The sequence below is a fragment of the Oikopleura dioica genome, chromosome XSR (assembly GCF_907165135.1).
Source record: "Oikopleura dioica chromosome XSR, OKI2018_I68_1.0, whole genome shotgun sequence".
NCBI lineage: Eukaryota > Metazoa > Chordata > Appendicularia > Copelata > Oikopleuridae > Oikopleura > Oikopleura dioica.
This window is the reverse complement of record NC_137294.1, coordinates 8,399,011-8,424,932: the sequence shown is the minus strand read 5'-3', so window position 1 is coordinate 8,424,932 and position 25,922 is coordinate 8,399,011. Positions and strand designations below refer to the sequence as shown.

The window sequence follows — 25,922 nt, the reverse complement described above, 5'->3', positions numbered from 1 at the left end:
ACAATATAAGAAATGACTTTTAAATTGTTATCAATAATTGCAAAAGACAATTGTAAATACAAAGAATACTCATATTCAGCGAAGAAAACAGCGGGTAAATCGAAGATTGAAAGAAGTACAGTATATCCATAACCTGAATATAGACTCTATATTATAGAGAGAAGTGAAAGAAATTAAATTATCTGAAATATTAATTGGAAACAGAGGGAGGAATGCTGTGTTCTGAACGTACACGGAAAATCTACATAGTGTCAAATTGCATCATTCGAAGAAAATCATTTGAAAAAATTATTTATCTCACCATAAGGCCACTTAATCAGAAACAGAAGTAAGAGATATGAGCGAATTCACTTTATCCTGTGGGTGAGTGAGGTAAACATGTGGTTAGAGGACAAAGAGAAAAGTAGAGGCGTTAAATAGATAAAAAGGGCGGTCCATTTTTTGGTGTTTCACTAGTACTGGTGTTTAACGAGCTCGGGGTACGTTTTTGGCCAAGAGCTTCCCACTGGGAGGAAAAGTCCGGGAAGGGGGCATCTTGGAAAGGATTCGGTGAGCTCGAGGTTGACGACATACCAGCCGATCCAGTCTTTGTGTGAAATGAGCGTTTTTTATCGACTAAAGTTACTTACATATCGGACACTATAGCTTCTCTGGAAAGCGCCGGTCGGAGCTGAGTACGAGTTTGGCATTCGCTGGCTCGCGTAAGCTGGGTTAAAGCGATTGAAACCACTTCGAGCTGGTATAACAGGCGGAGTTTTCCCTCTTTGGCTTAATCGTGGCGTAGAAATGCCCACTGAAGATCCAGACTCGCCAGTCTTTAGCAAAGGAATTACATCGCGGGATATACTTTCAATCCATCGGTCTCCCGCTCCGGAGCAATCAGTCGAGCCAACCTCCGACTGGCCATCGTCTGTGACCGAGGGGGCTTCTTCACGAGTTGCTGCGGGAAATGCGCTTTCGAAGTGGAATTTATCCTTTTCCTCTTCTTGAGTGGACCAGGGGTTACTCTCGCGAATTGGTTGCGCTATTGGCTTTGGAGCAGGACGCCTTCAAACATTTTACCTTCTTATTAAAATTTCATTTATTACTTACATTACTTGCATGCTTTGACTTTGGAGAATATTCCGTCTAAAAGGCTGCACCGCTTGTATTGGCTTTGTATTTTCAGGCTCTAGTTCAGGTACAGGGTTAAGGACTTGATGGCCTCGAAATTTTTCAACATTAATTTGTAGTTTATCTTCCCGTAAGCTCGACGTCTTGAAAGCATTTTTCGATGGCACGAATAGTTTAAAGCTTGGCTGTCTTTTTAATTCTTCTGGAGCTTGAGGGCGCGGTAAGGATTTGATCTCGAACTTGATTTTCTTCGATTCCTCTTTGCTAGATTGAAAAGTTAACGCCGTAACGGCAGCAGAGCTAACCTTGATTCAGAATTATCGCTTTTCGGTGGCTCGCAATAGCCCGGATCACTCTCAGGCTTTGTAACAATAATTTCCGCTTTTGTAGTTACTGGCTGCTCGCTCATGAACGAAGTTTCTTCTCTGATTCTATTCTCTGCAAGTTGGAGACTTTTCTTTTTGTCGTAACATGCTCTGAAGGCAGCACCGAATGCATTCGATAAACGTTCACCTTCTTTGGTCATCGATGAAAAACTAAAATTTTTGATAGCCGCGTAGACATGTTTCTGCACTAACCTGTAGCACATCCACCTTTTCGTTGCACCATCTCGGCAAATGTAAGAAAAGGCGGCCTCATAAGTGCTATCTGGTGCACAGAAAGATATCTTCTCAATCGACTGGTCGAGTATTAGTTGCTTGCTCTTTTCTTTTATCAGCCGTACAGCATCGGGCGAGATGACCAACACAGCTCTGGGTTTGTTACGTTGTCTTCTCAGCTTGTGCCGTTTCACAGCTTCCTCACAATGATGAATACCACGTGGTTCGGCGACTTCAGCGCATCCCAGATACTTAACCTGGAAAAATTTTATAAACTGGTCATCAAGAAAAGAAACGTACCCGAAACTCACAAGTTCCATCGTTCACTTTCCTCTCGTCGTCTTGCCATTCTACAGGCTTTTGGGCGTCCGCTGTCAGTTGAGGTGGCTTTGGCTTACGCTTTCTGAAGCTTCTTCTGATAGATTTTAACAGACCGCTTCCCCTGCTAAAGGACGCATTGTGATGACTATTATCGTCTTGCCTGTCATCATGTAATAGACTCATTCTAAATTTACACGATTTCAAACAAAATACAGCTACATTTTTCCGTTGAAAAGGTACAGATATGATGAAGATTTTTCATTGATAGATTCGTTCAGGATTGATTATTGAAATATCGGATATCTATATGAAGTTTGATGCTGATTATGTTCATAAATAAACAAAGATATTCAGCGAAGCTCAAACGTCCCTAGAATATTATATTCCTTCGTACAGTGTGGACAAAGAGCAGATCCACTCAGCCATTGCGTTTTCGGAATTCTCTTTGCGTCCTAAGAAAGGTGTGAAATTAGATTCGTCAATAGGGAGCTTACCTGGTGCGATGCGAATACTCTTACGATGCAGCTGAAGCACCACATCGCAGCACAGGCGCATGACGCAAGTCTGATATCGCATCTATTCATATCGCAGGCAAAACACATTTCCATTTCTTCGTCGCATTCACGTTTCTCTAATTTTTCGTTCGTATCCACAATTCCTTTCGCTGCCATACGAAATCGGTCCCAAACAGTATTAATCTCAAAATTTTGTGTGTTGATCTCCACGTCGTCGCCCAGATACGTAATTAAATGATCCATGTCAGATGCTCTGACGAAAATATTGAAACTCGTCTGGCCATGGCTGGTCATCAAGCCGGTTGCTTCTACGGTCATATTCGTTTCGGGCTCGGCACCTCTCTCCGTCGAGGGAACTTCTGAAACACGGAGAACATTCAACTGGGCGTCAAGTTTGCGGATGATCTTCATCGAATAAGGACTCAGTTTGACGATAAACGAAGGAGAAACGATTACGTTCCCGGATTCACTTTCAAATTTGTTTCCGGAAGTCATTTCGGAATTAATCTTCGTCAGGAGCTCTAGGTAACTTTCCCCAACAATCTTTAGACGTTGAATTTGTCGATCAAGAGGACTGATCGCTAGCTCCATGATAAAAAAGGACACATAGCCAAGTGTGAAAAGAAAGGGCAGGATAGCGAACTGCAATGCTGACCAGCGAAGATCACCTTCCAAGCTGAGCCAGGAATACAAACCAGGCAAAAGACTGTGGAAGATCATCGTTGCAAAGCATCTATTTATTTGATACTGCACGAAATTAAGTCTCCTGTCTCCTAGCCAGCGAGAACACAGCCCTTCAACAGAGATCCCAAGTCCTTTGAGATCTTTAGGCTCACTTTTTGGAGTTGTACACAAATGCTCTCTATTTAAGAGACTATGATTTGATATAAAAATCAAATATTTGAGACAAATCCCCCTAACAAAAATCACGGCGAACATTATGAAGACAAACCCTTCTTTAGGGAAAAAATCGAGAAGACTCATAACATAAATATTCTCTGAAGAAAAAGTATGGCTTTATTATATTGGTTACTACTATTTATTTGTTTTCAATGTACGCAGCTCATGCAGTTTAATGACATTTATTCCCACCGCAGATTGGCTTGACGACTCTTGGTTTGCTTGAGATGATCATGGATGACTGAAGCTAATTAAGATTTGTAATAGACGAGCAGAACTTATTCCTCTACCTTGCTTATCTGTTCTTTTTGTTGCTTGAGTGTCTGTTCCAATTTTTTGCAACGGTTGAGGGTGGCGTTAAGGCGTGCTTCGAGGCGGGGTGTTTGCGATTTTAATTCATAGTTCTCTCTAACTAGAGCCTTGTGGGCAGATGTCAACTGCTCCAAATTCGCTTCCAAGAACTTTATTTTTTGCGGATGCGCTCCGCTGATCACGTCCGTCAAATCGCTCGATTTCGCGGAGACTAGCTTTTTCGAGATGTCGTGAAGAAAACTCCGTCTTTATTTGACGCAAGTTAAAAGCGCGTGCTAGAATAAGTAATCACCTCAGACCACGCAATTGATTTAGTTCTTTAGTGACTTGTTCCTCAACGCCTCTCAAGTCGATCGATGCTCGAATGTGACGATCAGTCTCAAGACGGTATTGATCAAAGTTCTCGTATTCATTGATTCTGGAACGCTGCTGCAGAAATTGCAGCCTTAGATGCGTGAAAACTTCTTCGAGTACTCGCTTGTCCGCCATCTCGCTGTCTCCGGATTCGAGAAGCTCGTCACCGATGTCTGCCGCCAATGAGTAAACCTGCTGTTGAAATACATCTGAACAACAACTTTGAATTGGTTGTCGGAATGAGAGGTCTATTGAGAACAATGTTGAAGAATTCCAAGAATTTTTTCTCACTCTTTTCGAGCGAGTCTTTGAAGGCAAAAGCGGAGTTGAAGAATTTAAATAGTTTGTGTAACACTTGCTAGCCAACGACTTCGCTGGCTTTGCGATTTGATAACGGGAGACAATGAAAAGACAAATATACAATATAGATAAAGAATACTTGATGTACAAACATTGAAGGTTACCTAAGTCGTCACGCCGTGTTTGTAGCTCCTAAAGATATAAATACTTTCTACCCAACGTAAATGTTTCAAGATGAAATCGGCTATTTTTGAGTTTTGAGCGGTAAGCTGTAATCTCCTACGGTAATAACGGAAAGTGCGACTTCTGCGAATAATTTCAAAAGAAGTCAGCACTTTTAGAAAAAATAATAAAATGTGGATAATAAATACATTCGAAAGCTTTTCGGATCTGAGTTGCGCCTCTTCCAACTGCAACTGGAGCTGTTCCGTTTTTGAAGCTTGTTCTGCCTTTTGGTCGTAAGATAACGCCACTTCTTCTAATGCCCGCATGACGTCCTAGAATGTGTTCATGGTTTTTGAACGGCTTGGATTTGAACTACCTGAACTTCTTGCAAGGCTTTTTGTTTGGCTTGTTCTTCTGACCGCTTCTCCTCTGACAAGATCATGATTTTCTTCTCTAATTCGGAGATTCGTTCGTAGTGCAGATCTATTTCTACGAAATAATAAAAACATCTGGATGTACCAACAAACCATTAACACTGATTGTGTCGTTGGCGCCTTCTGGATCTGGTCTTTCTTCGATTTCGGAGCCCCCATCGATCATTCTTTGTAGCTTCTCAAGTTTCTTGGTCTGCTTTTCGTATTTGACTCTCCACTGCTCAGCAGTGAGTTCAATATTGGTTTGGACGGAATTTTCGATTGTTTTGGCGCGCACACCGAACATCAGTGTCGATCGCGTTTCATCCTTATTAAACTCGGCCGGCGAGCAACAAATGATAATCGAAGTGCGACAATTGCCACCGAGCGAGTCTTTCAAGATGCGTGTCATTTTAGAATCGCGATATGGAATGTGTGACTAGAATAAATCAGTCAAAAAAAAGCATTGAAGCTTAGCACACCTTTCTTCCGTCTGCAAGAGCACAGATGACGTTTCCCAGGGACGACAGAGAGAGGTTTATTTGCTTGGCTTCTTCGAGTGTTTGTCCCTCTGCACCCGTTTTTGCAACTTTTTCGCTTCCAGCTAAATCTACGAGATACAGCTTTCCATTTAGAGTTGTTCCCCCAAATGTCGAAGTTTGCTTGACTTGCACGCAGAAGAGTGAGTGACTTCTTGACGAGTGCTCATTCATATTTGTCACTGAAACTTGTCGATTGCTTTTTCCCTCTTCAATAATCCTCATGACTTCTTCTGGGCTTGCCACGAATCTCTCAGTAGCCCCTAGAGACGGTTTCATAAGAAAAAGAGTATCGAAAAAGAGCTACCTTTGACAAAAGAGGTTCCCTCTCTGTCTTCGTGAACGGGGAGATTAACCCTACTCGGGTCGAGGAGATCTCTTATTTTATCCAAGTAGATTTCAACGTAAGATATTTTGATGATGAATTCAAGATGCTCCGGCTGTTCATAGATTTTCTGAAAGAGCCCTCGAGCCACTCGCGGGATGATACCGCTCTTAGACGACTGGAAAACATCACTCCCTTCCATTGTGTAAGTCTTTCCAGAGGCTGTTTGTCCGTAGGCAAACACAGTACCATTCTGTCCTAAGTAAAACAACTAGCTACAGTTTAAATATTTAGCCTATGGTTACCTTTAATAACATCATCGACGAGCTTGGACGCGACGGACTCGTACACAACAGACTGTTCAACCTCTGGATCGAACACATGATCGAAAGTATACGTCTTTCCAGCAAAGGAAACGGAAGAATTTGACTGGAATGAAGGTAGAAATTCATCTCTTCTTTCTTCCTCCGAAGGATTTAGAGGACGAAATCGACAGTAAACTTTGACGGCGCACTTTTCATCCGACTTATCGCCATTTGAGTTCATTTCTAAAGAATAGCTCTCGTCAATGGAAATTTCATTGAATATTGAAAATCAAGAAGAGTAACCTTTGATTCAAAACAGTAAAATGTAGAGATTTTGATTGAAAGGATTGGAAAAAGGGTTCCCTCGCAAAAATGAAGTCCGTCGCCCCGGTGCAGGGTGGAGCTGATCAGAAAAAGTGTAAATCAAACACGAGTGACCCCATGGAACATACCACTCTATTGTGACAGGTGTTCCTGCCATAATTAACGGAAACAAATATGGATGGCTAACCATCAATCATCGTAGAATGTTCGATCAGTGTGGAATCAATTATTGTTAAACTCGTGTTAAAAATGCACTCGGCTCATAAGATATACTGTTGAAAGCAAGTAAGAGCAATTTGGCGTAGAATATAAATATATATAAATATGAAGATGTAGAATTGCACTTCCCGGTGTCCTTGGCTACCGTAGACCGTCGACGGAAGGTCTTGTTACGAGTCACGCAGGCAATGTTACAGCATTTCGCCTTGTCGAACATCGTCAAAGTACTGCAAATGGTTCACATGGTGAGTAATTTTTATGTGGATGAATGAAAAGCTTTGATGGGGAGCTCTACGCATGGAGAAATGATTTTTATGTCTTCGCACATCAAAGACAACTCACGCGGTACCAGTGATTGGTGAAGTTCGATGATGAATGTGATAATATGGGTATATGAACGTTTACAACATTAATAAATGTCCGAGCGACTTGCCCATACAAAGCGTCGGTCACAACAGCACCAAATGTCAAATTGGATGCAGTTTAGTTTCCCTCTAGCTTTTGGGCATCAGCAGATTTCTCGCGCTTTATTTCGATTTCTCTCCTTAGATACTCTATCCTTGGGTTGGGAATTTGAGAAAATAGCGACATTCGTGTCATTTGACGGCTAACAGCGGCGCTCCGAAAATCAGCTCCCAGAGGATTCCCACCTGATCGATGGCTTTTTTTGTAAAAAATCAATACGAAACGCGGCGGACGCAGTCTGTCAAAAGTCAACAAAATTGCAAAATTTCAAACTCCGGTACACTTCTTGTTCCATTTCATAATGAATTGAATTTTCAGTGCACGACCTTACGTAATTACGAATCGTTAGCGCAGGCAAATACAGTGATTCTGACAGTTTTCATGAAAAAAGCGCGCCTATAAATTCATGAACTCATTCCAAAATACAATTCTAACTTTTGCCGATAAATTTTATTTTTCAAACTTCCATCGTCGCTGTATTTATCCGCGTTCAATTGAATAAATTATAAATTTAATTTCTCATTTTCATGCATGGCTATTTTCGGGAAATTCTTGATTATTTTTCCTGGAATTGGCTGTAAGTGTAGCTAAAGCTTTGGCGTTAAAATATATGCCAAGGAAGGATTTAAGGATATTTTGTTAAATGAAGATTTTGTTATAAATGATAGTTCCGAACCCCTAGCTAGATCATCTCCGACATCACGGCCGAATATGTCAACCATAGACTGAAGGGCGCCCTGAAGAGAGGCGACCGCTTTCTGGTGCGCTGCGATCTGGAGCTTGAGGAAATTTGCTATCAGCGAAGTTGTGTCCTTCACCCTCTCGTCGTCGAAATACTGGATTTCTGCCTTCACAGCATATGATAGATTGTCGGTTCGTCTTTTTGCTTCGTTTAACTGCTCGCTCGAAACCTAAAATTAAGACCAATCAACTCTGCGGGGCTTTCGAATGGGCGTCTCGCTGCACGCTTGAGAGAATCTGATTTCTACCTTTTGTGAAATCTGCGCTTTTCTCATTTCGTCGAGACGGCCCATCACGGAGGTGTTTGTACTAAGCAGCTGTGGCATAGCATGCAGCAATCCTCTGTACTCAAGAAGTCCTTCGCTCAGAGGAATCCAATTATCTGGCGAACAGACGGTTTCTCCAACGACTTTCATTTCTCCAGAAAAGGCCTACGAATTAGGTAATTGTAGACGATCAACATCGAAAATTCGATACCTGGAGAGCTTTCAGCAGCTTTTGATTTCCTTCTGATCTGTCGAACTGGGTGGCATCTGCCAATGCGGCTGCCGTTTGGCTTAGCTTTTCATAATCTTTCTTGCAAGACGTACTCATTTTATGCTAAAAGGAAAACGTCAACAATAGCTCATTAGAAATTCGCAATTGTTCGTCTTGAACAATCAAAACTGTTGCTTACTAACCTGAAGACTTGCGGAAGAAGAGTACATTTGATTTACAACTTCGCCCATTAATTTATTGTGTTTCGTTCTTTCTGCGAGCCAGACCTGATGTTTCATATGTTCGATTGGTTCTTCCGGAACTTTGAGTTGCAAAGAGAAAATTTCGCCAACAACAGCGTCCTTCTCTGCTTGTCTTTTTCCATTTTTCCAAATCTTTTCGTCATCTAAATAAGAAAATGACAATGATTTCTGGAGAGCACGAACCTGATGAGGTCAGGAAATGTTGAAAAACAGACGCAGATGACATCAGCGGGTGTCTGCACATTCTGACAGACCAGCACTGAAGCCGACTCATTCTATCAGTGACGAAGTCATCATCAAATCTTCCCGTCGCTTGTTTCCCAGGCAGTGGTGGAATAATCGCGACGGCCGCGTATTTTCTCGTGAGCTGCTCATGCAGCCAGTCGAAGTGCTTGTATCGGCGCAAAACGCCGCGGCCGGTATTCGTTGGCGTTATTTGGTACTGGATGAAGGTTTTCATTCCTCCCAGTTTCGAACTTTTCTCGGGATTCCCAACAGATACCGAGAAAGATTCATTATTGCCTCTCCATCTTACTATTTCGCCTTCTGAATCGACGGATGCGATGGAGTCGTCGTGGGATGGACCGGGCGATGGTCCGATGAAAAATGGATCCGTGAACTTGTTCTTTCCGCCGAAGATCCCACTTTTCTTTGAGGACGAAAGCGTGGCGTCCTGGAACTGGTCTGTCATTCCACTCATAGTCTTTTCCGATTCTATTTGAACGGTTAATTCAGCTTTGAATTGAGCTAGAGCCTACCGAAGCCTGAATTATACGAAGAAACATCTGTTCGAGATGGAGTTGGGGCGAATGGATCATTTTTGCTCTCGAAGGGATCATTTTGTGATGTAGAGACTGGCTGAGCAGCCGGCTTGGCTGTTCCGAAGCCGAACGGATCATTGCCGAATGGGTCGCTGCCGAAATTATTTGATGGCTGCGCTACAGATCATAAATGATGGATAGATTGCTACAGTATTCGGCGATTGTATATGTTGAAGTTTACCTGCAGGCTGTGCGGAGATTCCGAAAGCGTCCATTCCCCAACCACTGTCTGCGCTCTGCACTTGAGGGGACGGCATGGACGCTTCTACTTTCTCGACGTATGCTTCAGGTACCAAACCGGACTGGCCATTGGCGTCTGGAACCAATAAATGAATCAATTGAAAAGCGAAAGAGGATATATTTACTTTCACACTGAATCCACCCTTCGCCCACATCTGTGAAGAGAACTTTCAAAATGTCGCCTTCTCTGACGGTCAACTCTTCATTTGCGGCTTCTCCCTGAAAATCGTAGGCAACGCGAACCTGCTGATTCGGCTGAAGCGCCATCTGAAATCATCAATTGGAAATCGAGTTTCTAGCTCTAAGCTTTAGATAAGAAGAACAGTAGTTGAATTGTCAGCAATATAAGTGTTGAAGGCGGTTCGTATTGTTTCGGGATTGTTACGTTTTCTACATGGGCGATTCTGTGACATCGGCCGCCACGACAGTAAAGCGGCTTTGCGAAGTGGAAGGTTGGAAGTCATTTGCATTAATGGGCTCATCATTACTACAATTAATTTGCGTTACTACGCGCTCGCCGTCGCCTGTCAAACCTCTGAGTCTGTTGCAGCGGTGCGAAGATGTCTTGGGCGGCGGGACGTCGATCTTCTTGCGATTCTTTGTTGTTAGTATGGAAGGTGTGAATAGTATTGCAAGTTCCATCTGCTTGAGATGGGAGTCGGATCAAGTCTTCTGATTGTTTGCGTTCGGAGGGAAACTCGACAGGCTCCTCTGCCGGTTCATCGGGAATTTTTCTTTCTCGAGCGATGGATGTTGTTTCTAAACGAATTGAAAAACGTTGATGCTGGCATCGTATGCTTACCCTACGCGAATGGCAGTACCACACAAGTCCGATCACAGAGATCATGAAGATGAAGCCGCAGACCAGGCCGGTGACAAGCGCCTTTTGAATTTTCTCATCATCCAAAGATTTCTCGTTTTTCTCTTCAAGGCTAAATCACAAAGTTAGAAATCATAAATTCAACATCTTCCACATTATCAATATTTCTCTAGTCGACCCCATCATCGGCCGCACTAAGCTATCCCGGACAACGGTATTTGTGATTTCTACGGAAACTAATAAGGATCTAACATGGATCACCCTTTCTTTTGTCTTTAATCCCCTATTTATCCAAGCAAGACGCGTTGCTTTACCTAAGTTGCATAAAAATTAGCCAAGTGAAAGTATCGTTCTGTCTCTCAGGGTCAAAGTCGGTCTTTCCCACAGCAGATCGCCGTGATTAAGCACCAGCAATAAATACTTCACAATAATGGTAAGAATCTCCCCAGGGCAGATTATCCTGCTCTTCTTCTGACCATCCCTACAATTTCATAGAGCAGAGCAAAATGCATCCTTTAAATGGTAATAAATTATTACTAATAATGGTATTAAAGAAGATTGCTTATGAGAAAGTTCTGTGATTAATCTGAAAAGTTTGCAGCTATTACTTAGTCAAAGTTCGAGATAAACTTTAATTTGAGGGCCATAACTTCACATGAATTATTGAGGAGTGCGTCAAATAACCATAATTGCGGTTGATGGGGCTTGAGTAAAGATGACATGCCTCATGTTAAATAAAATGAGAGATTAACTCGACCCTATCCTGATGAGTGAAGGGAGAGAATGAAGAGGACGATCGGGATATCAGGAGAGATGTGTGCTGGAAGGGTCTCTCGTTTAGCTCTGATTGGCTCGTTCCGGCTACGATCCGAGAGCAGCATTGTCTGCGCTGTCTCCAGCAGACTGGCAGCAAACATTTTCCAGAAGTTGTTCTGTGCAGCACTCTGGCTCGTGCTGCCTTTCCCCGCGGAATCGATTGCTCTTTCCATAGATCGATAATTATTTGTCTGAGAAGCGTTTAGTAAAGCGCTACGCCATCCCTTACCTCCTCTGTAAGGGATGAAAGAAACACTAGAAAGGTCATTTCCGCGGGATTAGGAAGACTAGCCATTTAAGCTTAAAAAGAATCCAAGTGGCTTTGCAAAGCTCGTTTAGCCTGACACCCCGCGTGCCCCAGTTTGCGCCTCCTACCTTACACTCGAAAAAATCCCAGTACTTTTGGCCAGTTGAAATCATTGAACCCCCATCTTGCTTGGATGCCCTGCTCATATGAAATTCTCTCTTTCATCCGCCTCTTTGACTCAGTCGTCGGAGATCGCGAGTAAGTGTAGTTGACATTTGTTTTTATTAGATTTCCGCGGGGAGAAAATCCCAGACAGGAACATTCAAAAAGCAAGTGTATTTGAAAGCGTAAAAGAAAAACTCGCAGTGACAGCGCAAAAGTGTAATATTTGTGTATTCACGCGATTTCGTTCGTAAGTTCGGCAATGATTTTCTCAAAATGGCTCAACGACGCGGCCTTATCAGCAAGAAGGCGGTTCTCTTCTGTCAGCTCAGCGTTTTCCACCTGAATGACGTTTTATAAAATCAAGGGTATCCCTTAGCAGATTTACCGCGAGTTCTTCAAGTTCTTGTTGGCGCACCTCCATGATTTCACAAAGAGACTTGTTTTCTTCGAGCGTCTCGTTCAGAGCTTTTTCCCGCTCCTCGGCTAGCAAAGAAATGATTACTTGTTGAGTTCTCCAGCAGACCTAGAGATTTCCAGTAAGCATCGTTCGGCTGGGACGATTCCAGGTCCACAGCGCTGTCCACTGCGTTCTTTACTGGGGAGTACTGCACTCCCTTCGTTTCCAGAATTTTCTAAAACCTATTTTTTGGAAGTGAATTGACTATCATTACCGGTGAATTCAAGGTAAAAGCTAATACCTATTCTATCGTGAGAATTATTACTGCTTATGTTTAAGTTCCACTTGAAATGGATGGTACAATAGTGCTCTCCCGCAGAGCAAATTAATTAACTTGCGTTTTTGGCTTTCGACTTTTCGGGAGTTGATGAATAGACGGTTGATTTATCGTTCTCTATTGTCGCTTTGTCCTTGAAGATGGTGAAGGCAGTGATGGACTGTTGGCGGGATTTCCTGAAGTTACCCTAAGAAAGCAGCAATTCACTCCGGCCTACTTTGACATGGCTTCTTTGGCGTTCTTCAGCGAGGTTGGGTCAGAATCGCTGCGAAATCGAGATTCCTGGACTGGTTTCAAAACTCTATTCTTCACGTCTAATGTCATCGAGCAAAGTGAAACAACTGGTGGTGGTACCGCCCGGGCTAGCAACTGAAGAGATCGAAATTTAGTTATCTGATTTTCGTGCTGACCAGATAACAAAGCGAAAGACGAAACAGGAAAACGAAGCCATTATTGACAGAATTTTAACGGAATGGAGAGCTGATAACTCACAGCGAATACTGATTCGCTGGCGATCTGTATTGGCTCATCCGACGACTCTTTTCGAAGAGCCTGACTCGTCCACCCACGCCCGAGTTCACAAATTTTATTTCGGTAGTATTCTTGGCTCGCTTTCACAGGGAAAATACACACACCGGGGACAATGACCGCGCATACTCACTCGCCACCGGAGAAAATCCACACAGCCACGTTTAAACGTCGTTTCGAAAGGAAAGAAAGAGAGAGCTCCGAGTTGGGAAATCACGTGAGAAAGAGCAGAGCTAGGAGAGCACCGAAATCAGAGAAGAAAAGCACGTTTGATTCGTTAATTAGTATTCCTATCTTTGGTGAATATTTAATCAGTAAATGAGCGGGGGCTGTTAGATAACTACTTTAAATTGAGAATAAATATTTGCTGGCAAAGTGCGTCCGTCGTTCTTTAGGACGTAATGAACTCGCAAAGACCAGGGATCCCGAATAGGAGCACGTGTTCCTCTGGGGTTAAACCCATTTATTTATTTAAAGCGTGCTTGGCTAGAGTTCAACCCACCTACATTACAAACAACCTCCAAATTACCATGAAGTTGAGCAGTTAAGGGAGATAGGAGAATCTGCCCATGTCTGAAGACATGTGGCGAGAGATATTGGCCCGGGACATGGGCATTTCTGAGCGCGCCTAATTTTGGGGAGAAGCCGCGCAAACCCTTGTCGGCTCTCTCATTGGCTCAGACCCGTTTACTTTCCAGATTCTGTTCTTCAGAATCTCGAGATTCTTCTAAACCGCCAAGCAAGTGGTTAAGAAATTTTCTAGACTTCCCCGACAGTGATTTGTGCGGGATACGGGGAAGGGGGCCCAGGGGCTTTCTCCCTCAAGAGTAAAACTTCATGGTACTATACTCTCCTATATGTTTACAGAAAAGAGATCAGATTCGGATTTTAAGAAGTTCTGCCTCCTTGGAAGTATATTAGGCTGGTATAAATGAGGATTATTCATTCTACCCGCTTTGCTGTAGTGTTTCAATTTTGAAGTATAATTGATGACAGGGAAAAACAGGTCCGCCAGTTTACAATTGAATGTGAGAAATAGCACATCTGGCTGGTCGTTAGGGTTCTCCATTGCGATGGCGTTGAAAATGAATCAATATTTTCGAGCTGAATGTGTTCTCAAAGCTACGTCGAGTGTTCAAATAGTGACTTCAAATATTATTATGACATAGACATATACGCCAGTCAGCTTTAGAGAAACGTAACCGAGTCCCGTTTTCCATTTTTTGGCTCGTGCTCATCTACGCGTTAGGCTGATGAGATGAGTTTTCGTCATTCATAAGTAAAACGTTGAATTATTTCTTGATTATACAAGTATTCGGGAAGAGCGTCCCCCTATTGATTTTTTATCTGTACCAAAGAGAAAAGAGAAAGCCTTGCTCATCAGCATTCGAAAATAGACTGTTTCCCTGCTCCGTTCTTGTTCAACTCGCTTGGGCGCGGTCAAGGACTGGCCATGAACTCGCACTGAGTTCATTCTCATTTCTCGTGAATATAAACATAACGCTAGTTATTTGCCTACTTTATGGTGGCTATTAATGTAAAACTTGGGTTACGTAAAATGCGAAAATGACGACTTGCTAAAAACTACTAGAATTTAGCAAAAGGCAAACTAGCCCAGCTAGTCTACCTGGAAACATGAGATGAGAGAACTTCTCGTTTGAACAGAAAAAGAGCGGAGGAGAATGAGTAGCAGTCAGACATAAATCAAGATCAAGAGTACTTCCATAATGCGTCTAAGGCCAGTCAGCCTTTTGTCTGCTTAAATTGCTGGCAATGGGACGTGGCTTACGTAAAGCACGAGTACGGGGCCTTTATGTAGCAGGGGCCATTCACCTCTATTTATCGAGCGTTGCCATCAATACCCCTTTGTTTATTATATGAATCAATTAAAATCGACTTTTTCCTTTTGTTTTGAATTTACAATTGAGTTGTTGTATTCAGGAGTCGTCCCGGCTTGGTTCACAGAGACAGACCCTGTTATTAAAGAGAAATTCTCCTTCCGTCGTCATCTTCCCAGCCCATCGTATCTTTCTTTTTCAAATTAAATTGAGTAGTCTCGCCAGTGGCGGCACAGGAATGTGGCCGAGGAAATGACAAAGGGCGAGTTAAAGCAATAAAATGTTAAAGATGACTAAATGACGTGGCCCGGAGCCGTGACGGCTAATCGGCTGTGAAACAGACGGGACATCCATGCCCCTTCTCTTTAATACTCGAGAGACACTCCTCCAGACGCGAGAAATACGTAACTCGATAAGTAGAAAGAATGAATTACTAGCAGCCCATTAGGGCGATTCCCATAGGACGCTCTTTTATGATTTTATTTTTACGAGCGTGCGTGATCAGGTGAACCGAGTTTTCATCTCGACCTCGCTTACTTTCGAATCTCTCTTGAATGCCATAAACCTTTTACGATTTTTGGTTGCATCTCTGGTCACATGACAAAAAACACCCGGAGAGAAACAATCCAAGCTATTCTTATTCTTGATCCCGAATCCCGAAGTTCATTTTTGGTAGTTTTTCTGAGATTGCATAACAATCACTCTTCCTATCAAAGTGTCTCGATGTGAACTTCTAGAGCAAGTCACGAGTTTCAAGCGAGCCTTTTTAGATTGTACATGTATTTGGAAACCGACTACTGTGACATCTGCAAAAATAAGACCCTCGACGAGCGACAGACCGATTCGATCGAGCCTTACTGAAAATCCTCACTGTATTGTCTCCATTGCATCTAGCTGAGAACATGAGCGAGGAGAAGAAAAGTTCCTTCCGGCCGAGCAGTCGAAAATCGTCGCGTGACGAGCTGGCCAAGTTCCGTTCGCGCACCGAATCAATGACAAGCAATTCATCGGACAGTGGTCAAAAGCAGGTGAGACGGGGCTTGATTATGGGCGCTAGACTACTGGGAAAGGGCGCAGCGAGCTAATCACTGATGTATTCTGCAGCTTAGACAGAAATGCACAAACAACCGGCTGCTCGACTCTATTTAACAAGAGCTTGCGTGCAATATTTTTATATTCACTCAGATTATGAGTACCAAAGTCAGAGGACAGTTTAAGGCGAAGCAAGAGGCCGATCAGGTCAGTCCAGTGACGCCCTTCTAGTGATAAAAATATTTTCACCCTTTGAAATATGGCCCCTGGTCAGAGCGAGTGTTTTTGATAAGGATTACCTAAATATGTTGACCTAAATCGTTAAGACTTCTCTCTACAAAACCGAGCTCTGTCGATCGTGGGAGGACACTGGATTCTGCCGCTACGGAAAGAAGTGCCAGTTCGCCCACTCACCTAAAGAGCTTCGAAATGTCTTACGCCATCCAAAAGTAAGAGGATTCGCTGTTAAGCTATCTCGATATCCTTCTTTAGTACAAGACTGAGATGTGTGATAGCTTCCACACGGTGGGCGTCTGTCCCTATGGCAACCGCTGTCACTTTGTGCACAACGACATAGAAGCGCTGCGGCCAGCTCCGAACGAGCCCGCTACCAAATCCACAACTCTGCGCAAGAACGCTACACTTGCTTCTCTCCAATCGAACGAGTTTAATTATGGGTAGGTTTCTCAAGTCTGCGTCAATTAACAGTCTTTGAAGGATTGAGTCCGATTGGCCAAAGATTGAGTCCTCTGCATCGATGCCAGTTCCTGCTAGCAGGAGCTTGAACTCTATCGGTTCAATGAACTCGATTTGGCGAAATCAATCGGATGCTTCTATCTTGAGCCAGCAGGAGTCTGAGTCCTCCTCGTCTTCCAACCAGTACAATGATGGTATGATCATTTTCTCAACTCATTATCTAACAGCTGATTGAAGACTACTGGCAGAGCATCTACGATGATTTTAACGGACTTCAATTGATCACCAAACCCGAGTCGACGTCCTATTCTCCACCAAGCTCGAAGTTCGACAGTGTCCCATCGAATGGCTGGTCTCGAACATGGAATCCAACAAGCACTGGTGCGGTTCCCGCTGCGGGCAGTTCGTCGCAGTCAACTTTACTCGAAGTTTCTTCCAAAATCTGGTCCGCTGATCGCCTCCCCGTGTTCCGCACGCTTGCCAAGGCCCAGGAAGATTAAAGAAACATTATTCCCCGGTACCTTCTGTGTCACTTTCTTCCCGAAGATCCGTGAGTCCGCTTTGCCAAATTCAGATTCATTCATTCATATCTATTCAAAAATTCATTCAACCCAGGTCATCTATGTAATAGTCGTTCTTTTTTCGGACTCTCATTTTGGCCTATTGTGAATTTCTCCAAGCGGATTCCGAGATCATCTCTTCCACTCATTTATGGGCACTTTGACAATTGATTTCCATGTCAGCGTTCACGCAAACGGAGCTCAAATCCTATTCTATGGTCTTTTTCCGAAAACAAAATATACTGAGCTGCTTTTGCCTTGATTCCTGCCCTGGAAATCCGAATACTCACGACCAGGGGTGACCATTTGGGCAAAAAATCATCGTCGGGCCGACCAATTGCCCGCCCAATACCAAAAATCAAGACCCGGGCCGACCAAATGCCCGACCAGTCCAATGTGCCCAGAATGCCCAATCGGGCAATTGGGCAATTTTTCGGGCAAAAATTTTCCCGACATTTCGGGCTTGTTAAAACTTTAATATTTTAAATTTCTCTCTATAATTTATTACAGTTGAAGATTTGGAAGGTTTGAAATGTATTTAAAAAGCGGTTAACTTCTCAATACACGTGGTCCAATCATTGGACCACGGCGACTTTGACCCCCTGTAATTCCCGTTGTAGTAATCTGTTTGACCTGAATTTTGTAATGTGAGCTGATAGGACGGAAACGAACCACTCTGTGAAGTTTCGAATGAAAACTCAAAAGTGGTGGCGTTTTGCGCCACATTTCTCTATCGCTCTCTGGTTGAAAATCGCAAAGGATTTTTCAATTGACAATTGTATATTTTTATAGAAGAGGGTTCACGCTCTCTAACAATACATTGATGAGCTTTTTTACTCAACGGAAACGTGAATTAGGGCCAAAAATTCTGGGCGCTATTTTTCACACTATGAATTTGGCGCGCCGCGCGGGGCTGAATAATGCATTGTGGTCCAATAATTGGACCACGTGTTTTGAGCGTTTAGTCGCGCGCCCGTGTATTGAGAAGTTAAAAATAATTTTGTAAAAGATCGATCAGGTTGTCAAGAATAGACAGCTAACCATTAAGGTCCACTTCACACACTCTTGCATAACCGTCTCGAAAAAAAAGAGGTTCAAAAATGGGGTTGGAATTTACAACTTGGAAAAATGAGGGATAAAAAGGATCTGGAGGTCAAGGGTAGACAGCTAACCATGAAGGTCCACTTCACACACCCTTGCAGAACCATCTCCGCAAAGAAGGGGTTGGTTGTTAAGGGTAGGGATAATTTCACAGAAAGATCAAGAGGTCAAAGGTAGACAGCTAACCATAGAGGTCCACTTCACACACCCTTGCAGAACCTTCTCCTTATATCTTTTTTCTTGTTTCTGAGCTTAACGACCAATAAGCGGACAGGAAAACGCCCACGTTCATGATTTCCCCCGGTGGGCATTTGCCCAACTGCCCGATGGTGCCCAACTGCCCAGAAAATGCCCAAATGCCCGACTTTTCCAATGTTGCCCAGCCTATTTTCAGGCGTTGAGCCGACCAAATGCCCGCCCAAAAGCGTTTTTGCCCGAAAATTGCCCGATTTGCCCAAATGCCCAATGCCCAAATGGTCACCCCTGCTCACGACCAACCTGTGGACCCCGATAACTTTGTCTCGATGTCATTATTCATTTCATTGTTACTCTATCGAGCCGAGGTAAACCTCTTATTTATTGAATGGACCTAAACGCTAGCAGCATGCGAGCTCTTGGTTCTGATAACTTTATTTATTTTGTTGAATTTTGTAACTCAAAAATATTTATTCCAAGTCTCCGTTCGGAGCGTTTTTCACCAGCAATATTGCCTCTCGTTTCCGCGCCCTTTTCGATGAGCCATTTCTGAGAACGTGTCTAAGGATAATGTTATCCTTCTTCTGACACAAGAAAGTGATAGTTTCGATCTCCCTTCTGGGAATGTTTCTTTCTTTTGGAGAAAGCTCGTCAACCTTCTTTTCTCAATCAGTTATCATCTTTTTTAACTTTCCTCTCCCCAGTAGTTCCTCATACCAGCTTATACGCGAAAAACATCCCTTCAATCTCTCATTTGCCTCGTGTCTAAGCTGATATAGCCGAAGTTCTATTCGTTTTCCTTAGAGCTGTTCAAGGTCATCGCCTGTGCGTCGCCCTTGACTCAACCAAAAATTCATTTAACGGGAAAATAAATTTATCAAACTCTACTCCTCTCTTTTTGTCGTCCTTTTTCAAGCAACGGCAGATGTTCAGGAGCAAACTCACGCAATCGGCAGGTTGAGGGACGAGTCCATCAGTGGTTGTAGTTTGACTTGTTGCAGGGAAAATATATTTGAGAATGAGGGCTAGTCCCGAAGTTATTACCCCCGCTTAGCACATTTGAAAGGTTTGGACGGAATCTGTTCGCCAGAAATAATACTGAGAATTAAGTTGATTCAATCAACTACGGAGTCTGGACGATTAATCAACGGGGCAAATTATTGGCCGTATTCAAATTGAATTGATGTCAGTTGGTCGGTCGATGCGTTCAAATAGCTTTATCAGACAGTGTTTACAAAAGACTTGCCTTTCGATTTGATGTCTGTGATTGAGAATCTCATGAGCGAGAAAAGAAGATCTCGCCAGTTTTGATTAGCTAGATTCCTCCCGCTATAAAACGACACCACCCATAATCCCACCCCTAGCGTAACAAGGTTCTCGCCAAACCGATCGAGTCTCGGAGCAGTGAGAGCAGAAGCCGATAAACGAAGAATTTCGATTCAGCTTTTCTGAATCTCACCATCAACAGTTAGCTCTGAGGCGCCTTTTAACCAGTATTTAACTGAGAGTGAAGAGATAGAACATATTACTTTTTCTTTTTTGATAGTGGCAATGCAAATAGTCATTTGATTCGAGAGATCACATGCTCAAGAGCTAAACAAAGAGATTGCGCCTTTCTTTCAATTATAGGAAATATTTGACGAGTTTAAAAGTCAAAATTTTCAGAATAATGCCGGATAAAATACTATGTGGGCTTGGAAATCCGCTTCTGGATATCCAAGCGTCAGTTGCTCCGGGGTACCTGAAGAAGTACAACCTCGAATCGAACAACCAAATCTTGGCTGACGAATCGCACGTTCCGATGTACGCAGAACTTGTCGACTGGTTTCCAGTAAGCTACCTGCCAGGTGGTGCCACCATGAACACTATTCGTGTCGCTAAGGTACTTTACAATTTGTCTTGAGAAATTCAGACATATTAATTCAGTGGATGATGAAAGGCTTGGGCCGAGCTCTTTACTCCGGCGCCATTGGCAAAGATAGTTTTGCAGAAACACTCAAGGAGCAGGTTGCTCTTGCCGGAGTGGAAGCTCACTTTCACGAACAGGTGGAGCAGCCAACGGGAACCTGTGCCTGTCTCATTTCTGGCAACTCTGGCCACAGGAGTCTCGTCGCCAATATAGCCGCGGCGAACACATACCCAGAGAGCTACTTATCTGGTCCTGCCTGGGACTCAATTTCGCAGTCGGACGTGTTCTATTCTGCTGGATTTTTCCTCACGCCTCCAGAAGGAACGAAGTGCATGGAGAAGGTCGGCAAGTTTGCTTCTGAGAACGGCAAGGTACATCATTCTTAGAGAGAATTTAATAAAATGATTGAAAAGCTGTTTTGCATGAATCTGTCCGCTCCATTTCTCTGCCAGTTCTTCAAAGACCAGATGCTGAAGATCATGCCCTACTGCGATTTCGTTTTTGGCAACGAAACCGAGGCTGCTGCTTTTGCAGAAAACAACGACATCGAAGACAAGTCGATAGAAAACATCGCTCGACGTATCGCAGCACTGCCCAAGATCAACTCGAATCCGAGGACAGTCGTCATTACGCAGGTTCGAAATTCCAGAAAAAGCAAATCTTTTCGAACTCTAATTCCTAGGGCGCTGATCAAACAGTCGTTGTCAAGGGCGGTGACGTCAAAACTTTCCCCGTCACCAAAGTTGACAGCCTCGTCGATACCAATGGCGCTGGCGATGCTTTCGTCGCTGGATTTCTATCACAGCTCGTCAACGAGAAAAGTATAGAAGGTAGATCTTGGAATTAGGGGACATTCGATGACTTCCGTTTTCAGACTGCGTGGAAGCTGGCCACTACGCCGCCGGTGTCATCATTCAACACAACGGATGTACCTTCCCAGAAACGTGTCACTTCAAAGCCAATTAGCTGCATTTACCTCTCTTCAACTCTTTCTTTCAATATTTATCATGCGAGATTTTACTCAGAAGTAATGTTCTTTCCTTCCTAATCAAATGACCCAGTCTTCGCAAAAGTATATTTCTATCTTGACATTTTATTTTTGTCTATTAACGCAAAGATTTTCTGTAAAGTGCAATTAGATAACCTTAAACTCTCTGAAGGTCAGTTAGACCTCATGTCCTGACAGTGTGGAGCCTGTCCCTTTGACAAAAAATCCTCTTCAATAACACCAATTCCACCGAATATCAAATTATCCAAATAAAAGAAGCTTTTCACAGCTGAAACGGTGTTACATTTATACTTTGCTCGATCGGGTTCAGTAAAGTTCAAGAATCTAGTTGAATTATGATAAATTCAGAGCGTCGATTCTGACTTGCAGATATAATCAAAGGATTCATGAATGCTGGAGCCTCATGGAGGAGCTTTCGTTCACTCCAATTCGGACTGGACAGATGACATTAGTGGAATCCCAGGCTTTTCGGCCTACAACTCATGTCCAATAAGGGTAATCGTGAACTGTAATTTGTCGAGGCTCAACTTCTTCTCAGTATTGTACATTTTCTTGGAGAATCCAATCAGTTGACTGCTGCGGCTTCTTCGCTTTTACGCACTCCGATGAAAAACTTAAATATCGTGCAAAGATTGCATTTACTTGCATGGGCATAGCTGAGCAAAAGAATCCGTCGCAGGTCAGATGTCATTTGCGAGTTCCACAAATGTAAAAACAACTTCAGACCCAAAGATCGGTTTCAGAACTCCTCGAAGAACTAAGACGAGAATGTTCTGGTTCTCCAACGTCGAATCAGGGGCCTCAATTCGGTCTTATACTCAGACATGATGGATATTTATACACTGGAACCTTGGGCTGTCAAGTCGCAATGGTGAGAACTCGCTTTTATTTGCAATTTCTTATTTTAAGTGGCCGTCCGTGGAAGTTTCTTGCTTCTCATTGACTATTTCCGTCGATGTTTATCCACAATCAGAAGTTTCGCCGAACATGGTTGTCGTCCTTGTCTCAAATGGACTTCTACAATATCTTGCAGACAATAACTGCCCCCGCCCAATAACCCGAATAATGGACGAGTTTAGGGAGTCTGTTCGGGGATGCACAGGTTTCAAGTCGCATTAACCTTAATCCTCAAAAATGTTCAAGACAACTACGATAAAACGTGTCATTGGACGATGGACAGAATCGAAAACTCGTACGGAAAGGTCTCAAGCACATACGAGGCCGTTTTTCTTGGGATCAAGATATTAGCGCCTCAGATTCAAATATCAGCACCAGAAGTGTTAAAAGTAATTGAAAATTGTTATTTCGCTTTGTTAAGTCAGTGATTAAGCCCGCTAAAAATGTAAGTTCGATGCCTGACTCGATTTCGACAGTATCCTCAGACGGTTTTGACAATACCTTCGATTCAAACGGACTGCCGAATTTTGATACAGCGCCAACGATTATTCCAGTGCAACGCCACACGCCCAAATCCGAACAAAGTGCTACAGAGGTTCCAGCTTACGTAAGTTTCTTTATTTCACTTTTGAGGAGGAGCTTCTCGCCTAGAGAGCTCTATCCATACGATCTGCAGCATGCAAGCGCGATGACTCTTATATAACTTCTGCAATTTAGGTTGAGGGCTTCGATTATTTCAATCAGAAGTTCAGTGAAAGACATAGAGGAACGCAAAGTCTAAAAGATATTCTAAAAGATATGAAAATAAATCACACACTGTGAAAATTTCGCAAATTTCGCCCTTCTCGCAAATATCCAGTTCAACTATCTCATGTTCCTATCTTGTTTCCTTTCTTATTCGAGTTATTGTAATTAATAAACTCATGTTCATCAAATTTTGTGAATTGGATTTTTAAGAATGCCAGAATTGAAGATCGCGCCCTCGATTTTGAATGCGGACCTCGCCAATTTGAGCTCCGAGTGCAAGAAGCTTTTTGCTGCCGGCGCTGACATCATGCATTTGGACGTGATGGATGGACATTTCGTGCCCAACTTGACGTTTGGTCATCCCGTTGTAGAGAGCTTAAGAAAGGAGCTCGGCCCAGACGCCTATCTTGATGTTCATCTCATGGTGTCGAAACCGAGAATGTGGATCAAGGATTACAAAAAAGCAGGAGCATCAGCTTTTACGTTCCATTTGGAAGCAGTCGAGGGGTAATTGCTCATAATAAAGGGTCTCGAACATAATAATAACAATAAGTGTCGACGAAGCTGTGGATATTGTTCAAGAGATCGGAAGGGAAGGAATGCTCGCTGGAGTGGCGATTAAGCCCAAAACTCCCGTTGCGCCGCTTCTTGAAGTGATGCAGAAGTGCCAGAAGAATCAGATTCCTGTCACCAACGCACTTGTAATGACCGTGGAGCCGGGATTCGGCGGACAAAAGTTTATGGGTGATATGATGTCGAAAGTGAGCGCGATTCGGGAACAATATCCAGAATGTACGTTGAGGAAAAAATAATGATTTTAGAGTAATTTATTCTTTCCAGGTGATGTTCAAGTCGATGGAGGAGTTGGTATTGGAAATATTGACTTATGCTACAAGGCAGGAGCCAACTCGATTGTTGCAGGATCGGCAATAATAAAATCAGAGAACTGGGCTGAGACCATTACCAGCATGCGAAAGAAATGCGAAGAGGCCTGAAGCCGCATCAAACACATATTATAGACTTTTGAAATTTCCGTCTGATGTTCCAATTTCTTCGCTCAAACAACCGAAGTCGCTCATCTAGTTTTTGATTCATTGCATTTAGAATGTCTTACTTTTCTCTTGGAAATGTTTTGATGGACTTGATCCTGGAAACCGACACCAGTTACGTCAAGAAATGGGTACCTGAGTTTAAAAATCGTTGATATACTCTTTGAGTACAGAATCTCAATCTTGACGATCAAATCATGGCCGAGGAAGAACATGAGCCATTGTTCAAGGAAGTCTCATCACACACAAATACTCTCCGCGTTCCTGGAGGATGCGCTTTGAACACCTCTCGAGTTATATCGAAACTAGCTGGTAGACGATCATGCGTCAGTGTCGATTTCGCTGGTGTAACTGGCATGGATGGTGTTGGCGACAAAATTCATGAAATGCTTACGTCGAACGGAATTTCCTTCCATCGTGTGCAGGTTTACAGGCTTTAGAGGATTTCGGAGCGCTAAGGGAGTTTAAGAGTAAAGTGCCCACTGGGAACACAGTTGCTCTCGTCACTGAGGGTGGTAAACGATCACTTCTTGGCCCGGTCGTGATGGCGAATCATTTTTCTACCACTGACTTGGAGAAATTAGAAGACAGATGGAAGAAAGCATCATTCATATTTCAAGCGTCTTGGTTTTTCTTATCACCTGATGGCATCGAATGTGCTTTTAAAATGGCAACTCATGCTGCCAAAAACGGTCAGCACTACGGATTCAATCTCGCGGCAGAGTCTCTAGTTCACAAATTCCGTGATGAGCTCGTGTGCTTAATGCAATACACTTCCTTTGTATTTGGAAACACTGTCGAATATGAAGCTTTTGCTCAAGCAATGGAATGGGACTACGAATCAGTACACGATATTCTTCATAAAATGGATGCACTGTCATACCTTGGTGAACAAAGAAGGACTTTCCTCGTAACTTCTGGCTCCGCTCCAACGCTGATGTTATTCGAAGGAAGTGTTCATGAATTCCCTGTCAACAAGGTCTGTCTCACAAAATCGACCAAAGCTTAACTGTTTCAAGGTCCACAAAGACAGGGTCATCGATACGACTGGAGCTGGAGATGCTTTTTGTGGTGGCTTCATATTTGAACTTCTTAATTCGGGTGATGACTCTTCACTTTTTGCACTGGAAAATGCCATAGAAACTGGTCATGGAACTGCTAAAAGTGTTATTCAAATGAGGGGTTGTGACGTTTCTAAAATACTTCCTGTATTATCTCTTGAAGCTGGAAAATAAATCTCTTTTCTTAGCAAGATCGCCCTTGACTCCCTACAATATTTAAAATTACTATGATTCTTTGAATTTTGCTTTCGTTGATCGGATCGCTGCCCAAGGGCTTCCTTCTGGCTTCGACTCTTTCCCCAGTCCCCACCGTTCATTCTGACTCAACGGGCGCGAGCTATAAAAACGCTCTTTGTCCCTATTTGTTTTCTTCACAAATTATGCCTAGAGAAAGATAAACTCCCTGTTCCAGACTCAATACTGAATAGTTTTCAATAATTCATGAATAAGGCAATTTTATTCTTTTCGGATTACGGTAATTGGAAACGATGGTAAAATTGAATCACCTCCAATTCACTCTTATTTCTTAGTAGCTTCGTCAGCCAGCCTGGGAGTCATAATTTTTATCCACCGAATACAGAAGGAGCCTTTGTTGCCATTACTTATAATAAAAATCAAAACTGAGATTAATTAATGAGACTTTTTCAATCAACTATTTATCTTCTTCACCTAGGACCCTGGCAATGAGAGATATAATAATTTCCTGATTCTGTCCTTCTGCTTCAACTTTAAAATCTTTTCTCGTGCGTACTTACCTATTCATTAATTCTGAAAATAATGAACTTCTTAATAGAACTGTTATTAATG

General features: G+C 43.0%; 10 protein-coding genes across 13 annotated transcripts; 5 read left to right on the top strand and 5 right to left on the bottom strand.

Annotated features, from left to right (window-relative positions):
- Nucleotides 1-25: 25 nt before the first annotated feature.
- Nucleotides 26-2,216, bottom strand: LOC145706571 (protein numb homolog). Its single transcript, XM_081783989.1, has 6 exons — nt 2,013-2,216; nt 1,692-1,969; nt 1,419-1,649; nt 1,093-1,377; nt 630-1,047; nt 26-586 (listed from the first exon to the last, which is right to left on the bottom strand). The coding sequence occupies exons 1-6, from the start codon at nt 2,214-2,216 to the stop codon at nt 413-415; spliced, it is 1,590 nt and encodes a 529-aa protein (XP_081640115.1). The 3' UTR covers nt 26-412.
- Nucleotides 2,217-2,244: 28 nt separating this feature from the next.
- Nucleotides 2,245-3,532, bottom strand: LOC145707196 (E3 ubiquitin-protein ligase TM129-like). Its single transcript, XM_081784688.1, has 3 exons — nt 2,528-3,532; nt 2,407-2,485; nt 2,245-2,339 (listed from the first exon to the last, which is right to left on the bottom strand). The coding sequence occupies exons 1-3, from the start codon at nt 3,530-3,532 to the stop codon at nt 2,308-2,310; spliced, it is 1,116 nt and encodes a 371-aa protein (XP_081640814.1). The 3' UTR covers nt 2,245-2,307.
- A 27-nt stretch (nt 3,533-3,559) lies between these two features.
- On the bottom strand, nt 3,560-6,402 carry LOC145707195 (kinesin heavy chain-like). Of its 3 annotated transcripts, none has more exons than XM_081784685.1 (10): nt 6,162-6,402; nt 5,839-6,114; nt 5,475-5,794; nt 5,107-5,431; nt 4,956-5,068; nt 4,786-4,911; nt 4,579-4,606; nt 4,053-4,323; nt 3,739-4,006; nt 3,560-3,695 (listed from the first exon to the last, which is right to left on the bottom strand). In XM_081784685.1, the coding sequence occupies exons 1-10, from the start codon at nt 6,400-6,402 to the stop codon at nt 3,621-3,623; spliced, it is 2,043 nt and encodes a 680-aa protein (XP_081640811.1). In that variant the 3' UTR covers nt 3,560-3,620. The 3 variants fall into 3 exon arrangements, with proteins under 3 accessions (XP_081640811.1, XP_081640813.1, XP_081640812.1); XM_081784687.1 differs by having other exon boundaries at nt 4,956-5,062; XM_081784686.1 differs by having other exon boundaries at nt 3,564-3,689.
- Nucleotides 6,403-6,431: 29 nt separating this feature from the next.
- LOC145706862 (sorting nexin lst-4-like) lies at nt 6,432-10,964 on the bottom strand. The gene is made up of 11 exons (XM_081784315.1): nt 10,846-10,964; nt 10,514-10,643; nt 10,245-10,470; nt 9,837-10,198; nt 9,653-9,787; nt 9,409-9,588; nt 8,834-9,364; nt 8,591-8,793; nt 8,388-8,510; nt 8,159-8,341; nt 6,432-8,080 (listed from the first exon to the last, which is right to left on the bottom strand). Exons 4-11 carry the CDS (start codon nt 9,976-9,978, stop codon nt 7,757-7,759), a joined length of 1,821 nt encoding a protein of 606 aa, XP_081640441.1. The 5' UTR covers nt 9,979-10,198; nt 10,245-10,470; nt 10,514-10,643; nt 10,846-10,964; the 3' UTR covers nt 6,432-7,756.
- Nucleotides 10,965-11,857: 893 nt separating this feature from the next.
- Nucleotides 11,858-12,871, bottom strand: LOC145710479 (uncharacterized). The gene is made up of 5 exons (XM_081788238.1): nt 12,711-12,871; nt 12,555-12,669; nt 12,283-12,391; nt 12,145-12,242; nt 11,858-12,098 (listed from the first exon to the last, which is right to left on the bottom strand). The coding sequence occupies exons 1-5, from the start codon at nt 12,815-12,817 to the stop codon at nt 11,991-11,993; spliced, it is 537 nt and encodes a 178-aa protein (XP_081644364.1). The 5' UTR covers nt 12,818-12,871; the 3' UTR covers nt 11,858-11,990.
- Nucleotides 12,872-15,595: 2,724 nt separating this feature from the next.
- LOC145710478 (uncharacterized) lies at nt 15,596-19,330 on the top strand. Of its 2 annotated transcripts, none has more exons than XM_081788234.1 (5): nt 15,596-15,887; nt 16,218-16,340; nt 16,384-16,568; nt 16,609-16,781; nt 16,825-19,330. In XM_081788234.1, exons 1-5 carry the CDS (start codon nt 15,762-15,764, stop codon nt 17,085-17,087), a joined length of 870 nt encoding a protein of 289 aa, XP_081644360.1. In that variant the 5' UTR covers nt 15,596-15,761; the 3' UTR covers nt 17,088-19,330. The 2 variants fall into 2 exon arrangements, with proteins under 2 accessions (XP_081644360.1, XP_081644361.1); XM_081788235.1 differs by lacking the exon at nt 15,596-15,887 and adding an exon at nt 15,994-16,098.
- A 750-nt stretch (nt 19,331-20,080) lies between these two features.
- LOC145710477 (adenosine kinase-like) lies at nt 20,081-21,643 on the top strand. Its single transcript, XM_081788233.1, has 5 exons — nt 20,081-20,325; nt 20,370-20,723; nt 20,766-20,987; nt 21,035-21,182; nt 21,227-21,643. The coding sequence occupies exons 1-5, from the start codon at nt 20,113-20,115 to the stop codon at nt 21,316-21,318; spliced, it is 1,029 nt and encodes a 342-aa protein (XP_081644359.1). The 5' UTR covers nt 20,081-20,112; the 3' UTR covers nt 21,319-21,643.
- Nucleotides 21,644-21,712: 69 nt separating this feature from the next.
- LOC145707153 (uncharacterized) lies at nt 21,713-23,084 on the top strand. The gene is made up of 7 exons (XM_081784643.1): nt 21,713-21,856; nt 21,900-22,040; nt 22,086-22,232; nt 22,271-22,463; nt 22,505-22,647; nt 22,692-22,865; nt 22,976-23,084. The coding sequence occupies exons 1-7, from the start codon at nt 21,752-21,754 to the stop codon at nt 23,078-23,080; spliced, it is 1,008 nt and encodes a 335-aa protein (XP_081640769.1). The 5' UTR covers nt 21,713-21,751; the 3' UTR covers nt 23,081-23,084.
- Nucleotides 23,085-23,179: 95 nt separating this feature from the next.
- Nucleotides 23,180-24,083, top strand: LOC145707154 (ribulose-phosphate 3-epimerase-like). Its single transcript, XM_081784644.1, has 3 exons — nt 23,180-23,512; nt 23,559-23,797; nt 23,846-24,083. Exons 1-3 carry the CDS (start codon nt 23,217-23,219, stop codon nt 23,998-24,000), a joined length of 690 nt encoding a protein of 229 aa, XP_081640770.1. The 5' UTR covers nt 23,180-23,216; the 3' UTR covers nt 24,001-24,083.
- A 5-nt stretch (nt 24,084-24,088) lies between these two features.
- Nucleotides 24,089-25,896, top strand: LOC145707152 (uncharacterized). The gene is made up of 4 exons (XM_081784642.1): nt 24,089-24,185; nt 24,228-24,479; nt 24,524-25,033; nt 25,074-25,896. Exons 1-4 carry the CDS (start codon nt 24,111-24,113, stop codon nt 25,287-25,289), a joined length of 1,053 nt encoding a protein of 350 aa, XP_081640768.1. The 5' UTR covers nt 24,089-24,110; the 3' UTR covers nt 25,290-25,896.
- Nucleotides 25,897-25,922: the final 26 nt, after the last annotated feature.